Source organism: Vicia villosa, linkage group LG3 (assembly GCF_029867415.1).
Source record: "Vicia villosa cultivar HV-30 ecotype Madison, WI linkage group LG3, Vvil1.0, whole genome shotgun sequence".
In the NCBI taxonomy this organism is placed as follows: domain Eukaryota; kingdom Viridiplantae; phylum Streptophyta; class Magnoliopsida; order Fabales; family Fabaceae; genus Vicia; species Vicia villosa.
This window is the reverse complement of record NC_081182.1, coordinates 31,600,862-31,623,009: the sequence shown is the minus strand read 5'-3', so window position 1 is coordinate 31,623,009 and position 22,148 is coordinate 31,600,862. Positions and strand designations below refer to the sequence as shown.

The window sequence follows — 22,148 nt, the reverse complement described above, 5'->3', positions numbered from 1 at the left end:
TTTATCAACTTTCATCAACCTTAACATGCATTGCATAGTAAGAATATTACTCGAGTGATTAAGCATAATGAGTCTAATATGTCATACAAACTTAGTTAATTGATTAATAATTTATCCACGAGCATATGATGTAGGAAAATTATTAGTTAAATGAGTTTGATATTTAGTTAAATACAGGAACCGTAATGAAAACTTGAAAGAGAACATTTTAAGAATCGGAGTTTGAGTCATTTACCCAAAGCTAAATGAAATAATATGGTTTTATGGATCCATCCAGGTTCCATATAACTAGTACATGTATTTGTATCAGAGCTAAGAACTAGAACTAGCAAGTGTCTGAATAATAGTTTTATGCCATGGATTGGAGAGATGCTCCACAAGGTTATCAATTGGTCCAACATGAGTCACTGAAGCTTGTACAAAGATGCCAAGTATTGCCACCATTGCAAGTCGTCCTGTAATCAGAAAATTTACAACTATGAAAACATGCTTTGGAGTATTATATATTAACCGATAAAAAGCGAAATAACAGAAAAAGTTTACCGTTCTTGATCTCTTTAAGCTTCAAACCATGAGCATTTTTACTGTCTTTAGCTAGACCAAGAGGGTTAAACAGAGGACCCCCAGGATATCTGTTTTGTTGAAACAAGATTATATACCTCAACTAGTGTACAATAGTGAAAGAAAGCACAGAATCAGATTCAAAAGTGCGAGTGTGTGTTTTGTGAGCGCGCTGCTGTTGAAAATGGAAATACCCTGGCTCTAAGCCTTCCAATGAAGCTTCCAATCCAAAGAAGGAACCTTCTTTAGCTTGAGATCCAGGACTTACAAAATCCATGTACCTTCTTGTTTCCGCATACCTGTGCAGGTGATAAAAAGTGAAGAAATTACACATCCTATAAAGGATAATGAAAATATGAAAACCTCAACTCGACAAGCAGAAGTTGGAAGCCTGTGACCAAAATTCTACCCCATCAAAAGTAGTTGAACAGCGACGAGTGTCCCTATGTTCGCAAACTCGTATTTTACTGCACCAGCTTCAAACCAAACTGGTATAGTACTAACTCCTGCGACGCGAAGTAGCTGCAAGATTTCCAACAAGTTCAGAATGAAATGTCCATCTGAAACAAGTTTCTCTTCATATAATCTTTTCTACTGACATTGTTAAATGAAATAAGTTATGTTATGAGTTGTGTGACTCACATCTGTGACTAGAATTCCAAAGACACCAAGCATTGCAAAGCGAGAATGAACCAATTCTGCTTGCACATACCACTTTAAGCTTTCAGGATCCTCACCAAGCCCAAGTGGGTCGAACCCATAATCTCCAGCTAAACTGAAAACATTGTACTTAATGTTCTATCATATAGCTTGAAAAGATAAACTAGCATTGGCATTATAAGGCGAGTGTAGGTGACAAAATGCAGAGAGGTTTTAAGAGCTTACGTTCCATCAAGATAAGTTGGAGAATCAAGTCCAGGGAGCCATGTCGGTCGCTGTTGTGCCGCTGCACAAATTTGCCTATAACGTGGTGTGACTCCTGTTCCTGCAGTAGCAGGCCTGAGCCAGTAGTGTCCTGCTGTTGAAGATTTACCAATGGTAGTGATGTTGATTAAAGAATGTTTCTGAAAATGGAAGCTTCTTGCTATTGCTGCAAGTGTAACCATTGTTTCTCTAATTACCCTCTCCTATTCTACGATAAATCAATTGTTCAAAATTGTACTCTTTCACAACCACAAATGTACTATTGGTGTTTTAGTTAAGTAAAATAAACACATGTGGCCCACTTATCCAATGAGGTCAGATGGTTGGATGATAATTGTCTGCTTCTAAAGCCTCCACATACATTTCAGTTTATGCAGACCTTTTAAAATTCATATTCATATATAGTATCTTAAAAGCACAAGCACAGAGAAGGTCCCTACCACCCAGCACTAAATTTGGGATTTGGTAAACCAAGTTAAAAAGTAGCAATTAGAAAGAAGATAGAATTGTGGGACCAACAAGCATTAGCTTTTGAAACAAAAACAAATATACTTAGTACAATTTGACAATCATAATTAGTTGATTTGAGTTCCTCATCAACTACACCTTGAATATCCTAAAAAGGTTTAAAATGAAACATCTGAAATGTCACTAATTAAGCTACAATAATAGCTAACAATTAGGTCAATTGCTGTGCCCAGAATTATTGTCGCCTGTTGGATAAGCTGAATGAACTAACTTTCATTGGTGTGGCTATAACCAAGGGAGCTTCAGGAGAATCAGTGACTGCAAACTTGTCGTGCATGAATCGGCTCTCAACAATGGAATCATCCCTGAGGACTATCTTGTAGCAGTAGCAGCTCTTTAGACCCTGTTGGCTGCGGTAGCACTCATGAGAACCGTCCTTGACCTGTTGGAAGTTCCATATCACACTAAACTTCCCCACTGTAGCTACTATGTGTCGCTCCTGCCTCCCATTTTCTGTCACCTATGTAACCAAAAATATCCAAATTATAGTAAATTTTCTTTCCAGAAGAATACAGAAGATGAAACAAAAAACCAATAATGATATTTTTAAGTAGATGCAAAAACATTAGAGCCACTATCAAATTACAGAAAGAAAAAAACACACCATGCCAAACTACATAAAAAAACACCATACCAAACTACAAACCTACAACAGTCTCTGTTTCCAGCATCAACAAACAACCAATAAGGTTAAAGATTGTTGCATGTAGAAACATAAGAACATAAGAACATAAGAACCACTATCAAACTACAGAAAAAAACATCATACCAAACTACAGAAAAAAACACCATACCAAACTACAAATCTACAACAATCTCTGTTTCCAGCATCAACAAACATATAAAACCAACAAGGTTAAAGATTGTTTTAGTACCGAATACACTCTTACAACAAAATGTTGCATATAGAAAGTCAAGAAACCAGTCAAATAAGATGTCAATGTAGAAAGAAATTGTAAGGGAGGTCTGTGCCTCTAGAAGGTGAGTGCAATGCTGTTCAGCAATTTCTGGTCCAGTTCTTATCAATGCATGAAAAGTTTTTGGCCAGCCAATTCAAATTTCAATGGCAATGCTTCAGTTTGCAAAAAATAAAATAATGAGCAATGCGGTAAATTATGGAAAACAGAGGCAAGGTTATTAGGGGAAAGCAATGACACACATAGACTTTAATCCATCTATGAAAGCAATACCAAAAGTAAATGTATCAAAAGTAAATATATCAATACAATGCTGTTGACAACCATTTGACATTTGAGGTAATCAAGTATATAAAGCAAGAAACTGGAAATTTATCTTTATCTTTATATTTATTTAAAGGGAATTTAATGAAAACAATAAACTCACCCATGAAAACTGAGCACTGTGGAATTTATTGTTGACTCCAGCTAAATGTGAATCAAGAGGGTTGAGCTTGAGCAACCTTGGAGCAGCAATCCTATTTCCCATTCTTCCAGCAAAACCAGTTTTACTGTTTCCATCTTTATCAGTAAAGAGAGTACAAATAACAACCAAGTAAGTATCTGTTGTTCCCACAATCCACTTTCCATCAAATGTAACATCCACATGAGTAACCGGCGAGCCAAGTCCAGGAAATGCAGTTTTCGCCTGCCTCATAGAGTTAATTGAATAGAGCCTAATCTTCCCATCAAGTGAGCCAACAACAACAGAACCATCACCAGTTGTAGCAAAGCATTGAAAGTTGGTCCCCCTGGAGAATTGATGACCTTGATCCCAATTCAACACAGGTGTTCTCATATTAGAGTTAGAACCAGCAAGATCCTGAACTATTCCATGACGGTCACGCATATCCCACCTACAAAGCCTATTATCATCCAATCCAAGAAAAGTAGAACCAGAAGGATCTAACTGAGAACTTTTACTATCATTCGTGATATCTCTCATTGTAATCTCAGTACCATCCTTACCAAATTTCCATTCCGTCACAACCTTCCCCGTCTCAATGTCAAACTGATGAAGCCCGGTTGAACGAAGCTTACTTTCATTCAACGGACTCATCAGAAGCATGCTGGTTTCAGCTTTCATGAGAAGTGTTTTCTTCGGAGTAGATTGCACAAACTTCGAAGCTGAAGCTGAACCACCACCAAAGTTCACAAAAGCACCTTTTCCTTGTATACCATGTGCGAAATTCTTCACCACCTGAATCCCATTTTCGCCAACCAGGAAACTGTTATCCAGAGCCCCAAGCGCCAAGCTCTGAATCCCACCGTTTGCCGCCTCCTCAAATTCCTCCGTCAAATCCTGACTCGCTCTCACCGGGGTGGCAGAAGCCGGACTCTTTGAGAAACTATCATCCGCATCCTCCCACATAGAATCATCCGCCGCTTCAGGATTCGCCCACCCAATAAAATCCTTCCCATAAACCTTAAGCTTGTTCTCATCAATCGCTTCAAACCCATACATATTCTCAAACGTACAATTCTGAAACTGAACCAAAAAAGCCTCATAATGCTGCTCCGTAAAAAACCTCATAGCCCAAACACCCTTCGCAATAAAATCCACTCTCCGCTGATCAACCAGCGTTTTCAACTGCATTTCCGCCCCAACTTTTGACCTAATTTTAGACCCAACTTTCAAAACCCAGAAACCCTTTTCACCATCCTCATCTTCCTCATCGTCATCACTCTCTCCCTCAACACTACAAGTTTTAACAAACGAGTAAGTGGTTAATTTCTCGTAAATCTCCCATTTGGAGTCAACAGAGTTGTGGAGATAAAGCTTAACATTGTTAGGGTTAGGGTTTTTAGAAGAGTATTTGAGCTTAAGGGCTTTGAGTTTGGCATCAACATCATCGATTGATGAAGGAGTTTTGACTCTTCCCTCTGAACTTCCTTCGTTTGCGTCTTCGTAACTTGCTTCGTTTTCACTTTCTTCTTCGTATTCTGAGTCGGAACTGTCGAGAAGTTCGTCGCGACTGTGAGCGCCACCCATTGTTGGATTTTTCTTAGCAGGAGAGGGTTAAAGGAAATGGGAGAGGCAAGTTCGAAATTTGAAAAGGGGTGGTTTTTCGATTTGGATTTGGTTAGGGTTTATAATTGAAGAGAAGTAGCCGTTTGTGGTGTGGACCCCACTCTCTCCGTTTTCTATTCCGCGTTGTAGTAACGTGGAGATGTTGGGTTATTGGAATGTTATTGGTCGATGGAGTCTTTTAAATGCCACATAGCTTATAGATGAATTTAATTTATCTCTTTATTGGTGTAGAGTTTTATTATTGAGTGAAGTATGTTTATTTTTAAAGTTGTGATTTGAACAAGCGCGATGAATTTTAAATCAAATTTATTGTTGAAAGTTGAATGTGTTTAATGGTGTGTTGAATGAGATATTGAATATAATGCGGATTAATTGGAGTTGAATATATTCAACATAATTAAAAGGGAGTAGAGATCACATCATATACTATGCAAAATCTTATTTGTTGTTTTGATTATTTAGATTTTTATTTTATCATAATTATTTAGGACAATTATTTTATAATAAATTAATTATTTATTCATTTTTATTTTCACCAAAATATCATTATTTTTTGTCTATAAATAGAGACTTGGTTTATTTGATTTGAACACACAAAAAATTGACTTTTTTCTCTCTAATTTTTCTATTTAGCCTCCAATAAATTCTTATTTGTAGTTCTAAACATCTTTTTAGTGAAATGGTTTGTCGTGTTTAAGAATGCTTACATTTTAATCAATGTACCAGACTTGATTGACATCTGCAAAGCTTCCAACAAGTGAAGAGAGTCGACGAATGTGGGTACACAAGAGGAAATAAAAGTCGTTAGTGATTTGGAAATTATGGAAGCAAGACTATAAAAGTCGTTAGTGATTTGGAAATTATGGAAGCAAGACATAGTCAGAGGACCAAATACCCTAACACCTTGTTAAAGGGGTATAAAACTACCCGGTAGTAATTAATAAGGTGTGATTGATCTAGTGAGTCTCTCCCCTCTCTTTCTGGGAATTCTCTTGTGAGAAGTTTCTTTTACTTTTCAATTATTACAATCACCATTGTATTATTAGCTCTCTTAGAGTATCTCCAATGGTGAGAACTTATTGATTCCTTAATTCTTAAGTTTTGTTGCTTATTTTTTTTAACCATTGGAGTGTGTTGATGTGGCAACATTGATTGTTTAAATTTAAGAGATGAAGCTTCTTGAAGCAATCTTAAAAGTAAAGAACTTAACATTAAATATTATTATTTTTCAACCAATTCATTTGAAAAGTGGTTATTAAATTTTAATATAAATAAAATAATATAAATGAATGGGGTCCAATATATATTGCTTATTTACCGTTATCATTTGAGGAAAAATAATTGAAATTGCTTAAAGATTTAGAATGTGCCAATTTGAATCCACAAATATAAAACAAGCAAAATAAAAAAACTCTCCCATTAGAGACAATACTAAGAGTGACTTCCATTTTGATATATCAATAACACGTGATTTAAGTTGATCATATTTTGTTAAGTCATAACAACATTTTCCACTTTGTGTAACATGCCAAATTTTTAGCATAAAGTCGAATTTTATTGGGTATTTTCACTCACTAACAGGCCTCTAATATCCCTATAAATTAGATTTATCACTCAGTGACAAATCATTGTCACAAAATCTAATATATGCAGCACGAAACAACAAGTCTATAAACTAACTGGTTGAACATTATTTTTACAAAAAAAAAAAAATCATATGTTAGCGTCTATTTCATCTTCTTACAGTGGTTGTCATCATCAAGACATTGTCATTTGCAGATGCAAAACATGATTGTGAATAAACAAGAGAAAACTGAAAATTTTACCAAAAAAAAATTGAACTCAAATAACAGAAATTAAATCTTCTAATGATAGTTGGACGAGGTTAAGAAACCATAAATCAAGATTGTGTGTGGTAATGTGTAAATACTCTCGTTTATATTTCTCACAAATCTGAACCACTGATAAAATCTAAGGGTGCAACAATTGTGGAAGGAAATTTAATGGGGTCAATTTATTCCTAATATGGTGAGTACAGTTTCTGTTTTTTATTTCAGAAAAACAAAAGAAATGTTATCATTTAACATCCTTATCTATCTCAACTTCAGAATTAGCAGCTGCAAATCTTGTATTGGCTTAATCTTCTTCCTCGTGAGCTCATTTGCTAAGTTCATGCTGATGCTGCTCATAGAAAGAACGTGTTGCCTCAGCAGTCGCTTTCTCTTTGCTAATTTTTACTTCTTCGAGTTCCTTTCTTGCTGGTGCAGTGATGCTATTGCTATGTACAGCTCTTGTACTTCAGCGTGTGTCTTTTTTTCTGGTTCTTCAAGGTCTCTCTCTCTGTGAGATTCATTCATCATCACCACCTTCTTGCTTTAACTTTGATTCCATATGACGTGTGTTTTATGCAAAAATATGTTGCATAGGGGACGTGTATTTTAACACAAGCAAGAAGAATATGGAGTTTAAGCATCTTTCGGAAGAGGAGAGTATAATTAACTCGTAATTGTACATGCGGAGCTTTTGAGTAGGATTAACTAGTTGCTTCACTCAACCTTTCTTGCCATCATATTTTTACTCGAGCAGTTCTACCAAGGAAACATTTGCCAACTCCTAAATTTGCTGTAGGTGATGCTTATTTGTATGATACAAATCTCCTATTCTGATCAATGATCACGATTCATGGATGAACACACTTCAAATTATCCCGGTGTTTAAGCATTATGAAGTCAATATAAACACAAATGCTGCCAAGTGCTTGTATTCAAATAGACATCACTTGGGCTTAAGCTGCTATTAGAGTCTTTAACAGAAGTCACATTAATAACACTAACACCTGAACATCCATCTCCTCCACTATCTCTCATCATCTCCCTCACTCTTGCTACATCATCCCATCTCCCAACAATGGCATACAGATTTGACATTAATACATAAAGACCGCCGTTTTTGTAATTCAATAAAAACATATTTTTCGCCAAGCATTCCCCAAGTTTCACCTCTTGTTGGATGCAACAAGCACTTAACAGAGCACCCCAGACAGCAGAATCAGGTCGAGTCTCCATGTTGTTTATAAATTCAATTGCTTCCTTGAACAAGCCTTCTCTACCTAATAGAGCAACTATGCATGCACAATGTTGCAGACTCGGTATCAAACCATACTCTTCTGTCATGATAGTGAAGTATTCTAATCCTAAATAGACAAGTCCTCCGTGTGTGCATGCCGCCAAAACACCCAAGAAGGTGATTTTATCCGGTTCTAGCCCTTGTTCTTGCAGTTTAGAATAACAATTGAAAGCTTTATGCTCAAGTCCATATAAACTATAACCTGAAATGATGGAGTTCCATGTTGCCAAACATGGATCCTTGATGCTATAAAATACCTTTTCAGCATAATCTAATCTCCCACACTTACTATACATGTCTATTAGAGCAGTTCCTGTAAAATCTTCTACTCTCACATTGTTCCTCAGAATATAACTATGTAGTGTCTCTCCAATCCGTAGGTAACCAAGCTGGCAACACCCAGATAGTAGACTGGCAACAGTAACGGCATCTGGTTTTTGTCCATGCATGCTCATTTTGGAGAACAACTCCATGGCATCATTCGACTTTCCAGCCTGCACACAGCCAGATATCATAGAATTCCATGTGATGAGTGGTTTTTCTCTCATCTCATAAAACAAAGACAAACCCGTTTCTATCTCGTCAAATCTAGAATACAAACTTATTAGCCCATTTGCAACTAAACAATCATTAGACAACCCACTCTTTACCCCATAACTGTGGAAAGCACATCCAACAGAAAAATGTGAAGGACATGTAATTCCATGAAGTACACCAATCAAGGCAACTGCATCTGGTTTTATATCTAACTTCATAGTTTGGATAAAACACTCGACCGCAGACTCTATATCACCTTTTTCAGAATAGCTAGAGATTATCGCGGTTAACGTAATCAAGTTTTTTGTGGGATAGGATTCGTAAAGCAGTTTCGCCATATATGTGAACCCTTGCTTTGCATATAAACAAACCAACGAAGTAACAACAGAAGCATCATTGTCAAAGCCACATTTGACAACATAACAATGAACATTTTCCGAAAGAGCATTTGCCGACACAAGGTTCATCATCGTCACCGAACTTGGTTGGAAACCTTCCCTCATCATCTCTTTAAAACAAAAAACTGCCTTATCAAAAAGTCCATTCTGGCCATACGCACCAATCATCGTATTCCAAGAAACAACATTCTTCTCAGCCATTTCATCAAACACGAGTTCCGATGCTTTCAAATCGTCACATTTAGCATACATCGATATAAGCGCATTATTCAAATGAGAATCCCAACCAAAACCAGCTTTAATCCCAAACCCATGAACAGACCTCCCTTGAAGAATCATCTCGAAACAACCACAAGAAGGTAACAAACTAACAACCGAAGTTTGATTCGGCCTAAAACTCTCTCTTAACATGTCTACAAAGGTTTTCATAGCATCATAAAGAAACCCATTTTGTGAATAACCACAAATCAATACGTTCCATGATACAACATCTCTAAAAGACATATCATCAAACATGTGGCGTGCATGAGAGACAAAACCAAGTTTCATGTACAAATCAATAAGAGAGGTATTTACATGAATATATTGGTTAATGCCACGTTTGAACAATTGGGTTTGAATCTGGCGTGCTTGTAACGCTGCTGTTGATGAAGCATGAACAAAAGAAGGAGAAGTAAGAGAAGCTTTGATGAGTAATGAAAATGTAAAAGCATTGGGGTTAGCATTGGATTGTAAAAGTTGGCGAAAGATAGCAAGTGGAGAATTCGAATTCTGGAAGAGGGAGTGAAACAGAGACAAATTGGAGGCAAACATTGTTTCATAATTACATAATAATAACTTGTGTTTGAGAGTGATGTCTTTTGAAAATTTGTCAATATGTTAATTGTGCATTTTTGTGACAAAAGTGTCACAATTGTGCAATTTTTGTCTAGCAATTAAGACTCAGTTGAGAATATTATTAATATTAAGTTTATAGATATTATACTTGGAAGTATTTGGATTTCAAAACTAGCAAAATACGATATATATTTTATTTAATATACATATAAATTTAAAATTAGTTATTTGATTATAAAATAAATAATAATAATATAAATTCAATTGTATTAAATAATTATAAGAAAATAATGTCTTTAAAATGGATAATGGAAACAATTTGATATTTGAAAATAACAGTTTTGTGTCTTAAATAAAGACAACTGTTAATTAAAATAAAATAAGTATTTTGTTGATAGTGGCCCGTGTAAAAAAAAAGATAAATTTTAATATTTTGAAAAATAAGAGTTTTGGGTCTCAAATAAAGACAATTGTTAATTAAATCCCGTGAAAAAAGAGAAAATTTGACATTTGAAAATAAGAATTTTGTGTATCAAATAAAGGAAATTTTAATCAAAATAAAATATGTATTTGTTGATAGTGTCCCGTGAAAAAAAGAGAATTTTTTACATTTGAAAATAAAAATTTAGTTTCTCAAATAAAATAGGTATTTTGTTGATAGTGACATGCAAGAATTTGTTTTTGACATTTGAAAATAAGAATTTTGAATCTCAAATAATGAAAATATTAATTAAAATAAAATATGTATTTTTTTGATAATGACCAATGAGTTGAAAAGTTAGTTGTATGTATGACTATTTACTAAATGTCAATATTGTATACATTTATACACCAATAAATAATTAGTATGATAATCATATTATATATATTATATTATTATATATTTTAATATATTAAAAGTAATTAATAGAAAATAAAATAGTTAGGTAGAAAAGATAAAATGATGAAATGAAAAGAGAAAGAAATATAAAAGAAAAATAAATTTAATTCGAAAAAAGAATGAGATGGTGAGTTAATATAAATTAAAAAATGTGAAGTGTATGTATGAGGTGTTTAAAATAGAGTGAAAGATAGAAATAATTTAATTTGTAAAAGGAGGAAAAAGTGAGAGAAGAAGAGGACATGTGGCACATGCTGGTTTGTTTTGAAGTTGTAAAAATGTCTTGATTATGAAATGACAAAGAAGTCCTTTTCGCTTTATGATTTGAAGGAACAAAAAGGTTATTATGGGAAAAGTGGTGACATTGTCTTTTAATGGCTTGATAGTTGATTGATTGAAGTTGATTGATAGTTGAAGTTGATGAATTATGGAAGAACACCTAAAAATGATTATTTGGAGGTTTATGATAAATTTTGGTTGAAGTTGGTTGCTTGAGTATGTAAGCTTTGAATAAGAGATTTTTTTCCATTTTAGGTGCAATTAATTAATTTTAGATTATGAAAATACATTTTTCGAAGGTATTATTTTTATATATTTCTCAACGCAAATTAGTGAGTCATCTTTATTTTGCTAAAATTTAGTATGAGGATGCATCTCCGTATCAATATTAGGATGAGTCCGAAGATGCATCTCCGTAAAAACTCTTAATTAAAAAATTAGAGAGTTTTACGGAGATGCATCTTTGGAAGCATTTATTTCATATAATCACGTTACACCCTACCCTCATCCTTATTCATTTTCTGCAAACTAACTAAAAAAATCCCATTTGAGCTCTTTTTGCTGCAAACCATTTTCAAACCCCATTTGAGCAAGTTTCTTCAAGTTCACTTACTTCATTTGATACAAAGTTACTCAGTACATTCAAACTTTTTATCCACAACTCTAATTTGATAAGTTTCTTTTTTTTTGTTGAGATTTGATTGGTGTTTTAGGTAACATAGGTCTTTTAATATGCATTAGATAGTAGTATATTCAAAATAGGTAATAGGTATATATATGTTTTACCATTTGTTTGGAGATTAGGGTATCAATCAGGTTACTGCCATTTTCTACAACTCGTGAGTTCATCCAGAGATGCATCTCTGAATTTTTTTGAACTACTTACGAGGTCGAGGTTCACAACCATCTGCTTCTACTTTCCAAAGTCGCTTGTCTCAGGGATCTACTTCACGGGGCCACGTATCATCTGCTTATGAAGCCCTTGAAGCGCCTGAAGTCCCTAAAGCCAATCAGGAGGAACCCGCTGCTGATGCAGATGCCCCATTAGATAGTTATCCAAGAGGTCCATTAAACACCTCCTTACTTCATCTCTACGGAGACCATGCTGCTAGGCATGGTTGGGAAGAAGAAGTATATTTATTTACTTTGCATTACATATATTTTAAACTAATTTAATTGTGACTCATGGTGATATATTTATTTTTACAGGAGCGTTCATGTCTAAAATTTGTAAATCACTAATGGAAGATTTTGGATTTGGAACAGCCCACATATGAATGGTTCATAAATGTTATCTGCTACTCTGGGCTTGCTGGTTTTTATGGTGATGCGTATAAGACAATAAACCATGACATGTAGGAGACATTTGCAGATAGATGGCATTCAGAGACATCAACTTTCCACCCTTCTATTGGCAAGATGTCCATCACCCTAGATGACGTCTTATGCCACCTACATCTTCATATTATGGGAAAATTACTAGACAATTGAAGGCTCGGTCGAGAAGAAGCCAACGAGATTATGGTTACATATTTGGGAGCTGACCCAACTGATGCTGCAATGACGTAACTGACACCATAGATGCTCACGCTATATTTAAATTCTTTGAAGAACTTGATGTGTTTTGCAAGTGCACGAAAAATATCGTGGTAATAAGAGATTATCGAACCCACAGTGACCAAGTATCAACCTACCGTTATATGCTATTGTTGGGTAAATTTAAGGCTACAGATCTAATTGGGCAGAAAATTTAAAACAAGAACTTAAGCAAGTTGGTTTAGAAAATATGACAAAAGCGATACCAGAATGTGGTTCACATCAATCAACAGTACCCATAGCCAAGTCGAGTTAATCAATTAAACCGGGGTAATATTTTTATTTAAAAGAAAGAAACTTAACTTAAATGAGTCGTTTGCACTCGCGAAATTTGAACCGGGTTTTATCCTAAAATTTATACGGCCGCTGTCGCAGTTCAGCGTGTTAAAGCATAAAACTTATGTTTTTTGAAAATTAAGTACTTTTAATTAATTAAAATTCATTTTTAATGAAAAATACATCTAAAGGTGTTACCGGCTGTTGCTCGCGTAACACCGAAGTTTAAACACACAAGCTCCTGCTGTCCTAGCACATTTATATTTTTAAACTCTATTTTTGAAAACAAATATTTTTGCAAATTAAAATAAATTCGTTGCAAGCACAAGGTATTGGCAACATAGTTTTTCAAATGAGTAATGAAGGGAAAGTTATGATCAAAGATGTGCTCTATGTACCTGGAATGAAGTGCAACCTGCTAAGTGTTGGACAACTAGTCGAGAAAGGTTTCTCAATTGTCATGAAGGATGGAATTTTAAAATAGTTCGACACCCAGAATAATTTGGTCTTGAAATCTCCTCTGTCGAAGAACAGGACATTTAAGACCATAATCAGTTCGACTGAAGTACAATGTCTAAAAATTGTTGTCGACCACAAGGATAGTTGGTTATGGCATTTGAAATTTGGACATTTGGATTTTCGATCATTCAATCAACCGATTACTCAAGATATGGTTATTGGTATTCCAAGTCTTGAGATGCCTAACAAATTCTGTGAAAGTTGTTTAGTCGGAAAGCAATTCAAAAATTCTTTTGCTTCGACTATGCCAATGAGACCATCCTGCAAACTCGAAGTGGTACACTAAGATGTATGTGGTTCATTCAAAGAACATACCATTGGTGGAAATAGATAGTTTGTTTCGTTTATTGATGAGTTTGGTTGAAAGCTATGGATCTATGTGATCAAGAGAAAGGACGAAGTATTTGAAATCTTTAAGAGATTCAAGATACTTGTTGAAAACCATAGTGAGAAGAAGATCAAAGTTCTGCTAACAGATGCAGGTGGCGAATACGCATCCAAGACATTTGAAGAATTCTGTGCAGAACATGGGTGTTGATGATGAGGTAACTGCTCCTTATGCGCCTCAACATAATGGAATTGCATAAAGAATGAATATAACCATATTGCATATGGCAAGATGCATGCTGAAGCATAATAATTTGCCAAAATCCGTATGGGGTGAAGATGTTTCAACTGCAGTTTATATCCTGAACAGGTGGCCTACCAAGATATTGAGGAACAAGTTTTCTGAAGAACTGTGGAGTGGAAAACGACCATCAGTAAGTCATTTGAAGGTGTTTGATTCTATGTGTTACAAGCATGTTCTTGATACAAGAAGAAGGGAGCTTTATGATAAGAGTGAACCTATGATTTTGGTAGGATATCACAAGACTAGTGCTTACAGGCTATTCAATCCAATTAATGAGAAGATTGTCCTAAGTCGAGATATTGTGACTGATGAAAATTCTACCTGGGATTGGAATTCTGGTGATGCAATCAATAAACCATTGATGAGTTATGGTTTCGACAAAGAAACTGATGAATTTGAAGTCGGAGTCGAAGTAGTTGCTGACATTCTTGAGAATGTCGAAGTCGAAGAAGGTATGGCTAGCACAAGCCAAAGACCTCAAAGAACTCAAATTCTTCCCGCAAGACTTTGAGACTATGAAGTGGGTGGTAATGATGAAGTCACACCAGATGGAGAATTAGTTCATTTTGCTTTACTTGCAGGTGTTGAACCAATCAACTATAGTGAGGCTTTAAAGATTAAACAATGGAAGTCTGCTATGGTCGAAGAGTTACAAGCAATCGAAAGAAACAACACATGGGAATTAGTCGAATTACCAACACATACAAAAGCTATCAAAGTAAAATGGGTGTTTAAGTTGAAACACAATGTTGATGGGTCGATAGCAAGACATAAATTTTGACTTCCACAGAGACAGTTTGTTCTTTAAACTGCTCAGAACCGTACTCCATGCACCACCTCTCCTCGGATTGATCCCTACTTGGTGATGATGATTCGGTTCAGATGTGGTTCGATTCAAGAATCAGAAGTTTGTTCATTGAAGTTTGTTTGAGAATTTTTCTGTTGAAATTGAAGAGTGAATTCGAGAGATATTGAAGATGATTATCGTGAAGAGTTCTTCAAGATTGGGGAAGATTGAAGATGATTCAGAGAGAGCGAGGTAAAAGTTTGTTACAAGTTTTTGGAATTCTGTTATCTCCTTTTTTTATCCATTTTGCTCTCGATTTTCTTTTTCTCTTTTCTGTTATGATTTCCCCCCTCTGCTGTGTTGGTTTTTTCTTCTTATTCCCCTGTGAACCGGTTTTTGTTGTTAGCAAAAAATAGTGAACCGTGGCCTGGTATTTTCAGTTTTATTTGATGCAGGATTTTATGAATGTCTGAGAGCAGGGTCCTCACTGGTTTTGGTTCAAGGTTTGAGTGTTTTTATTGAACCGGCTTTATGCAGGCGCAGGACTAGCTTATTGGATGAAGCAAAAATGGTTTGATGTTGATGAGTACAGGGCTCTTTTTTCACACTGCAGTTTCTCTCTACTGATGTATGATGACGGTTTTGATGGAGCATGAAGGGCAAATCCCCCTTTTTTTTAATGATTTTTGTAACTGGTTTAGTGGGCTTTTTGGTGTATTTGAATTTTTTTTGTAATGAATTTTGTAAAAATGGATTTGTAATGGGCTTGGCTTTTAAGAATGGTGTAATGTATTGGACATTTGAATGTAATATTTGGATATTTGAATGAATGATAAGGATGTTGAATGGGCTTTAACTTCATTTAAGAATTTGAATAGAACTTTCTCGTGAACGAAGTACGGAATAAACTTGAACTCATGGCGCACTTCGAAGAAGCCTTAACCCCAATTTTGCACCTCAAATGCCAAACGCCTTGTAATTGACACAACCATTGATCGAGGAAACACGCACAACCCTAATTTGATGGATGATGAACAAATGAACATTTGATCAGGACTTTAATCAATAAAACAAACCCCCTGACTTAATGATCTCGAAACAATGGAAGTTCATTAGTATTTTTCTGAATTTTTGGGCGACGAAATAAACGTCACTCCATAACTTATAGCACAATGAAGAGGGAAAATTTTGGGGTGCAACACACCCCATCAAGAATTTGCGTGCCAGGAACAAAAGTTGATTGAGAAGAAGAGATTAAATTCTTTAATACCTTAGACACAATTTTATATAAACACCCATTCAGACAAATTGGACGATATTCATTGAGACCCTGAGGATTGGAATTTTTTGGAACCAAAGCTATAAAAGAAGCTGAAATAGCCTTAGGTAGAGAGGTTGACTTATGAAACTCTAGAATAAACTTAAATAATAAACTCGAGGTTGAAGCCATCGGGACCCGGACTTTTGTCCCCATTCGATTCCCACACCGCAAGCCTAACCTCCTCCATTGAAAATTCTGCTTCTAAAAAGTTTCTATCCTCCTCTGACAATCTTTAAAAACCTTCATTATTCAGCACAATTCTTACTTCCAACGGCTCCTTAAACCTACCCTCAAAAGCTTTCAGCACTTCATTTCGCACACCACTCACTTCCTCGATTAACATTCCATCCTCTCCATGAACAACCACAATATTATTCCTCCTCCTTCTGTCTTTTATAACGTGATGAAAATACTTTGTATTTAGATCTCCCTCTTTAAGCCACTTTTGTCTTAACAAACTTTCTTTAAGACGGAGATGTTTCCATAAAACATCATTTGCCTCAGCACACCCCGAATTGTCATTTTTGTATTAATTTGTTAAATATTATACTTGTCCAAGAAGTATATTATAACATTTATTCTCAAAAGTGTTACTACTAAACTTGTCAAAATTATACTATAAAATTTGTTTATTGATTCATGCGAAAAGGAAAATTTCTATTAGCGAACAAATATATTTGTTTTTAATGGATGAGGTGAGCCTTATATTTTAAATTTAATTGTAGATGATAGTAGTAGTTGTAATTAACATGAAATAAAATAGAGGAGTATGGTTAAATATGTTAGTAAATTGAGATGAAGCAATGGAAATGAGAATTGGTTAAAAATTGAGTTGAAGCAATGGAAATGAGGATGAGAAGCGTAATATTCCACTGGATGAGAAGGAAAATAAATGTTTACATTCAAAAGTAAGCAAAGTAATGGAAGTTGAAGAAATATGATAGGCCATATATATGATGGCTTAAGTTTGAAAAGAAAAGCACAAAGCAAATGAGTATCCAAAAGCCTGTCTCGATGACAATGGAGTTTCCCTAAAGAAGAAAGTATATATACCAAGCATTCACACAACAAGTGATGATACTATGCAGGCAGTTTCAATGATGCAGAGGTTATGTAATTATATAGTTAGGGAGGATGATAATGTTGATGCAAAAATGGTTTGTTCATTTTATTAGAGATAGTGGTATATTGATTGTCATGAATTGACGTTAATTAGTTCCACTGTGAATGAATGGTTTTAAAATTCTTGTATGACTCATGAAATATATACTAAAATCTAGTCTTTGTAGTGCTTTGAATAACGAAATTAAAAATGATGAATTGTGACGACAGGCTATTTGTATTTTGTAGAGTTATTGTGTTGTGTGCCTTTGTTCTGTGTTTGGGTTCCACATCGGCTGGTGTAGTAAATAAAGCAAGCTGGTGATATTATAAAACGAAACAACTTTCATGTGATGAGATTCACGGAGCCATGTGATAAGTACAAAGCGAACTATTCTTTCGCCTTTTACTAAAGAATACCGTGTACTTTTCACTAACAGTGGCATACGATAATTTTTGAATGAGTTCTCTTAATTGAGAGCTCTGCAATTATAGTTTAATATTTTTAATTATATAGTAACATTAGTTGGGTTCTCGTGTCACATATATTTTTAATTTTCTCATTAATGTTCATAATTGAAATAATAATTACCTATCGAGTATCTATAAACAGTGATGTTTTTCATTATGCCGTTTCTCACCAATTTATAATCGTTTTTTCAATTATTAATAAAAACAGTTCTATGTTATAAAACAATTTCAAAAACTAGTTTTATTTATTTATTCTTTAGTTTCATATTCCATTTATCTCATCAATATTTTGCTCAAATTAAAACTATGCTTTATAAAACTTTTATTTCACACGTGCAAAAAGAAATCACAATGCTATATGTAAGGTTGGAAAACTAACTTTTTTTCACTATCTTATTCAAAGTTTGCAATTTTTCTATGCAAAACATTTTGATAGAGATAATTTGTAATTTTTCCGTTCAAATATTTTGCTTTTGTGAGAGCATAATTTTTCTGTTAAAAACTTGTAGTTGAAAGGGCTTTGAATTTTTCGTCCAGTAACTTTACTTGAATGCATTTGTAATTTTTTTTGTCAAGAAATTGTAGTTTGTTGTTGTTCATTATGCTACGAAGAACTGCAAAAATTAAAAATCGATGAAAAAATTTGAGACCCCTTAGTCGTGCCAACGATTTTTTGCGTAAAACACTAACCCTCCAGAATTTAACAAGACTCTTCTCGGTATGCCGATGATAGATAACTTGCAAGATAAATATTTGAGATTTTAACATAAATTTGTTTTATAATAAATTACAAGTTAAAATAGCCTCTCTTTTATGTTTTATGTGCGAGACTTTTTCTTTCTTTTTTTTTCATATGTCAAAGTTTTTCTCTCTTTTTTTTGCTTTCTATGTTAGTAAGATCCAAATTGATTTTTAAAAATTACAAAATCTATAAATCTTTTCCTTCCTTTTCCATTAATTCTAAGATTCATGGATCCTCTCGCAACGAAGAGTAAAGTCATCCTAAACGCAATAAGTATCTCTGTGAAGATGAAGGCGGCTCAGATCACCATCAACTCAAATTGCAAAAGTCTTGTGGAAAGCATCATTGTGAGTCAGAAGGAAAATGATTTCAAAAGGCGAAACAGAATGTGGATTGACGAAATAATGGGGCTGTGGTTAACATGCATAGTGAGAGGAACGATGCGTCGTGGAAGGAGACAGTCAACGAGGATAATACCCACATGAGAGTTCAACCGAAGAAGACCTGTTAAACTGAGTATTAGACCATTAACCATATCCCCATAGCCCATAATGGTGAAGCCCATATGTCGGCATAAAAAAGCTTGTAATTCAGTGCAAATGCTTCCTCTATTTATAGGAAGAGATGAGGGAAGCTTGTATGTGTGAAATGAATCCAAATTCGTGTGAACCAAATTCAATCATGAGGTGCTGAAATCATGACTTGGGGAGGGCCATAACGCAACTCAAATCATGGCGAATTGGATCATTTTTTTATCCTTGCATATCACTTAACATCACCAAATGTTAACCACGTGCAAACTTTGGCTTGAATTGGAGAAATTTGTGATTTGCAAATTCTTACCATGTACAAAATTCAGTTTCATGGAGGCATTTTCACACCTATGTGAAATCTTGCACACTTGACTTTTGATCCTTATTCTTTTTGCAAAATACTCCTTTCATGATGTAGAATACAATGTGAAAAGAAAGTTTTGATTTGGATGCTTGAGGAAAAAGTTATGAGCTTGTGAAGTTGGCTTCTCAACATTCAGGTAGAGGTTAAAATAATTCTAAGTCCTAAATGACCGATAATGTCTTCAAACTTTTCATAGCTTTCCAAGCATAATTGGCCTTTGATAAACTTGTAGAGGGCATTAAATGTGATAATTGGCAAAAAGAATCACTAAAAAAGGTTGAAAATTGAGAGGTCTATGTTCTTTGGAAGTTGGGGGAAATACACTTGAAAATATGTCAAATTTCACTAAGTCCACAACATGACCTCTAATGTCTTCAAATTTTTGATGATCTTCCAAACACAATTGGCTCTTGACTTGTAAAGATAAGTTGTAGAGGATGACAATAAGAGTCATTTTCCCAAAGAAACACTAAAAAAATATTGAATAATGAGTAAGTTGTAATATTTTGAACTTGAACTTGAAATGTTGACTTTTTGGTCAAATAACCTTGATCAAACTTGAATCCCTTGAGATTTTCTTGTAATTCAAGGTATATTGATGCACATATGAACCTATATTGATGTAATCTTGATTAAACTTGAGGTTATTTGATGATGAATGCATGAAAATAAACACATGAACCTTTGACTTTTCTTGAGAAATAAGCAACCAAACTTTGGATAATTTTTGATCAATTGATGTTGAATAATGCTTGAAAATGATATGACCTAAGATTATAGGTCAATCCTTGATGGACAAGCCTTTGAGAATCAATGTTGACCATGCTTTTACTTTGAGGATCCATAAACCCTAAATTAGAAGCTTTTGCTTGATGTTCTTGATTCCAACCTTACCTTGCAAAATAAACAAAAGAAACAAGCATATTTTTGTATTTTAATTAAGGTTAGTGACATATAAAGAATATACACAAAAGATAAGAAAACACACAAAGAGGGTGTTTGATAATCTCCACAAAGACAAGCTCAGAGAGAGAGAGAGAGAGAGAGAGAGAGAGAGAGAGAGAGAGAGAGAGGGGCAACCAAATTTGTGATCTTGATGATGTATGATGAAAAATGATATGGGATCTTAGGGGTAAAAATTAGGGAATGACGGTTGCCCCTATTTTAACTTCTTCTATCCAGAGAGATGAAGATTGAAGTCTTTGCATCAACGAGATTGAAAAGGTTTAAATACAAGAAGGTCCAATTTTTGGCCCTAATATGCCATGCAAGGCTTTTGATTATGAATGCAAAAGGAAAACTTCGTAGGGGAATAAGACACCACTAGGGAAGAAGAAAAAAACTCCGTTGAAGAAAAGAAACACTAGGAAAATCACTCCCCAAAGAGAAGAAACGTATAGAAGGATAACACTGACTCATAGATATCAATAAGCTACCAACTCAATGGACGAAGGTAGAAATAATAATAGATATCGACTCAATAGACGACGGTAAACTATCAACTCATTGGACGAAGGTAGAAACATCAAGAAACACCGACTCAATAGTCGACAATAAACTACCAACTCAATGGACGGAGGTAGAAATAACAATAGATATCGACTTAATAGACGACAGTAAACTGCCATCTCAATGGACGAAGGTAGAAACATCAAGAAATACCGACTCAATAGTAGTCGGTAAACTACTAACTCAATGGACGAAGGTAGAAATAACAAGAAGTAGCAACTCAATAGACGAAGGTAAATTACCAAATCAATGGACGAAGGTATAAATAGCAAGAGATACCAACTCAATAGACGATGGTAAATTACCGACTCAACGGGCGAAGGTAGAAATAGCAAGAGATACCTACTCAATAGACGAAGGTAAACTACCAACCCAATGGACAGAGATAGAAATAGCAAGAGATATCGACTCAATAGGAAGTGGATCTATTTTACAAAATAATGGTAAGGAGATCAAGGGAGATGGTGAAATAAATCCGTTGGAGCACTTTGGAATCAAGGGTTGTCCATATTTCAAAATCAACATTCGTGGAGGCAAGTTTTTATTTTCCTGGTTGCAGAATGATGTGATGGACCACTTTGTGAGCATGTGCGTGAACTTCAAACAGTTTAACCTACATGGTGTAGTGATCTTTCTCCATCTCTAGAACAAAGGGAATTCTGTTTTTGATGTTAGTGACAACAAGGGATGGATGAAACTCTTGTCTATTGAAAGAAGTGGACGACTTGGTAGGGCTATTGACCTTCGTAGAAACATGCTTGAACTCATCATTGGAAGAGGAAAACATGGTGCTGGAGGCGCGACAGAAGCGACGATGGTGTAGGAGGAGGAGATGTGGCGGCGATGGTGATGGAGGAGGACCTACGGCGACAGCGATGGTGCTGAAGGAGGAACTACGATGGTGACTGTGTTGGAAAAGGAGCTACATCGGCGGTGGCGGTAGCAGCGCTCAGGAAGGAGCTACCGTGGCAGCGACTTAGATTAGGTTTAAATCTTTACCTCAACTGATATCATGAAAGATATTGTGAGATAGAAAATCAATTAAATAGAAAAATAAAAACACTTAGATCAGATAGAGGAGGAGAGTATATTTATTTTCATGTAGTAACTCCCACTTATTCTCCTCAATTAAATAAAGTAGCTCAAAGAGGAACTACGACGACGGTGTAGGAGGAGGAGATGTGGCGGCGGTGGTGATGGAGGAGGACCTACGTCGACAACAGTGGTGCTGAAGGAGGAA

General features: G+C 35.1%; 3 protein-coding genes and 1 non-coding gene across 4 annotated transcripts; 1 reads left to right on the top strand and 3 right to left on the bottom strand.

Annotated features, from left to right (window-relative positions):
• Positions 1–186: 186 nt before the first annotated feature.
• On the bottom strand, positions 187–1,748 carry LOC131660870 (photosystem I chlorophyll a/b-binding protein 5, chloroplastic). The gene is made up of 6 exons (XM_058930225.1): positions 1,447–1,748; positions 1,204–1,336; positions 971–1,083; positions 756–860; positions 544–632; positions 187–455 (listed from the first exon to the last, which is right to left on the bottom strand). Exons 1-6 carry the CDS (start codon positions 1,665–1,667, stop codon positions 313–315), a joined length of 804 nt encoding a protein of 267 aa, XP_058786208.1. The 5' UTR covers positions 1,668–1,748; the 3' UTR covers positions 187–312.
• Positions 1,749–1,991: 243 nt separating this feature from the next.
• Positions 1,992–5,153, bottom strand: LOC131660869 (protein CYPRO4). Its single transcript, XM_058930224.1, has 2 exons — positions 3,358–5,153; positions 1,992–2,473 (listed from the first exon to the last, which is right to left on the bottom strand). The coding sequence occupies exons 1-2, from the start codon at positions 4,960–4,962 to the stop codon at positions 2,189–2,191; spliced, it is 1,890 nt and encodes a 629-aa protein (XP_058786207.1). The 5' UTR covers positions 4,963–5,153; the 3' UTR covers positions 1,992–2,188.
• A 1,834-nt stretch (positions 5,154–6,987) lies between these two features.
• On the bottom strand, positions 6,988–9,975 carry LOC131655325 (pentatricopeptide repeat-containing protein At2g04860). Its single transcript, XM_058925212.1, has one exon. It carries the CDS (start codon positions 9,873–9,875, stop codon positions 7,731–7,733), a length of 2,145 nt encoding a protein of 714 aa, XP_058781195.1. The 5' UTR covers positions 9,876–9,975; the 3' UTR covers positions 6,988–7,730.
• Positions 9,976–17,655: 7,680 nt separating this feature from the next.
• Positions 17,656–17,772, top strand: LOC131593659 (U5 spliceosomal RNA). Its single transcript, XR_009281049.1, has one exon. It is a non-coding gene; the product is annotated as a U5 spliceosomal RNA (small nuclear RNA).
• Positions 17,773–22,148: the final 4,376 nt, after the last annotated feature.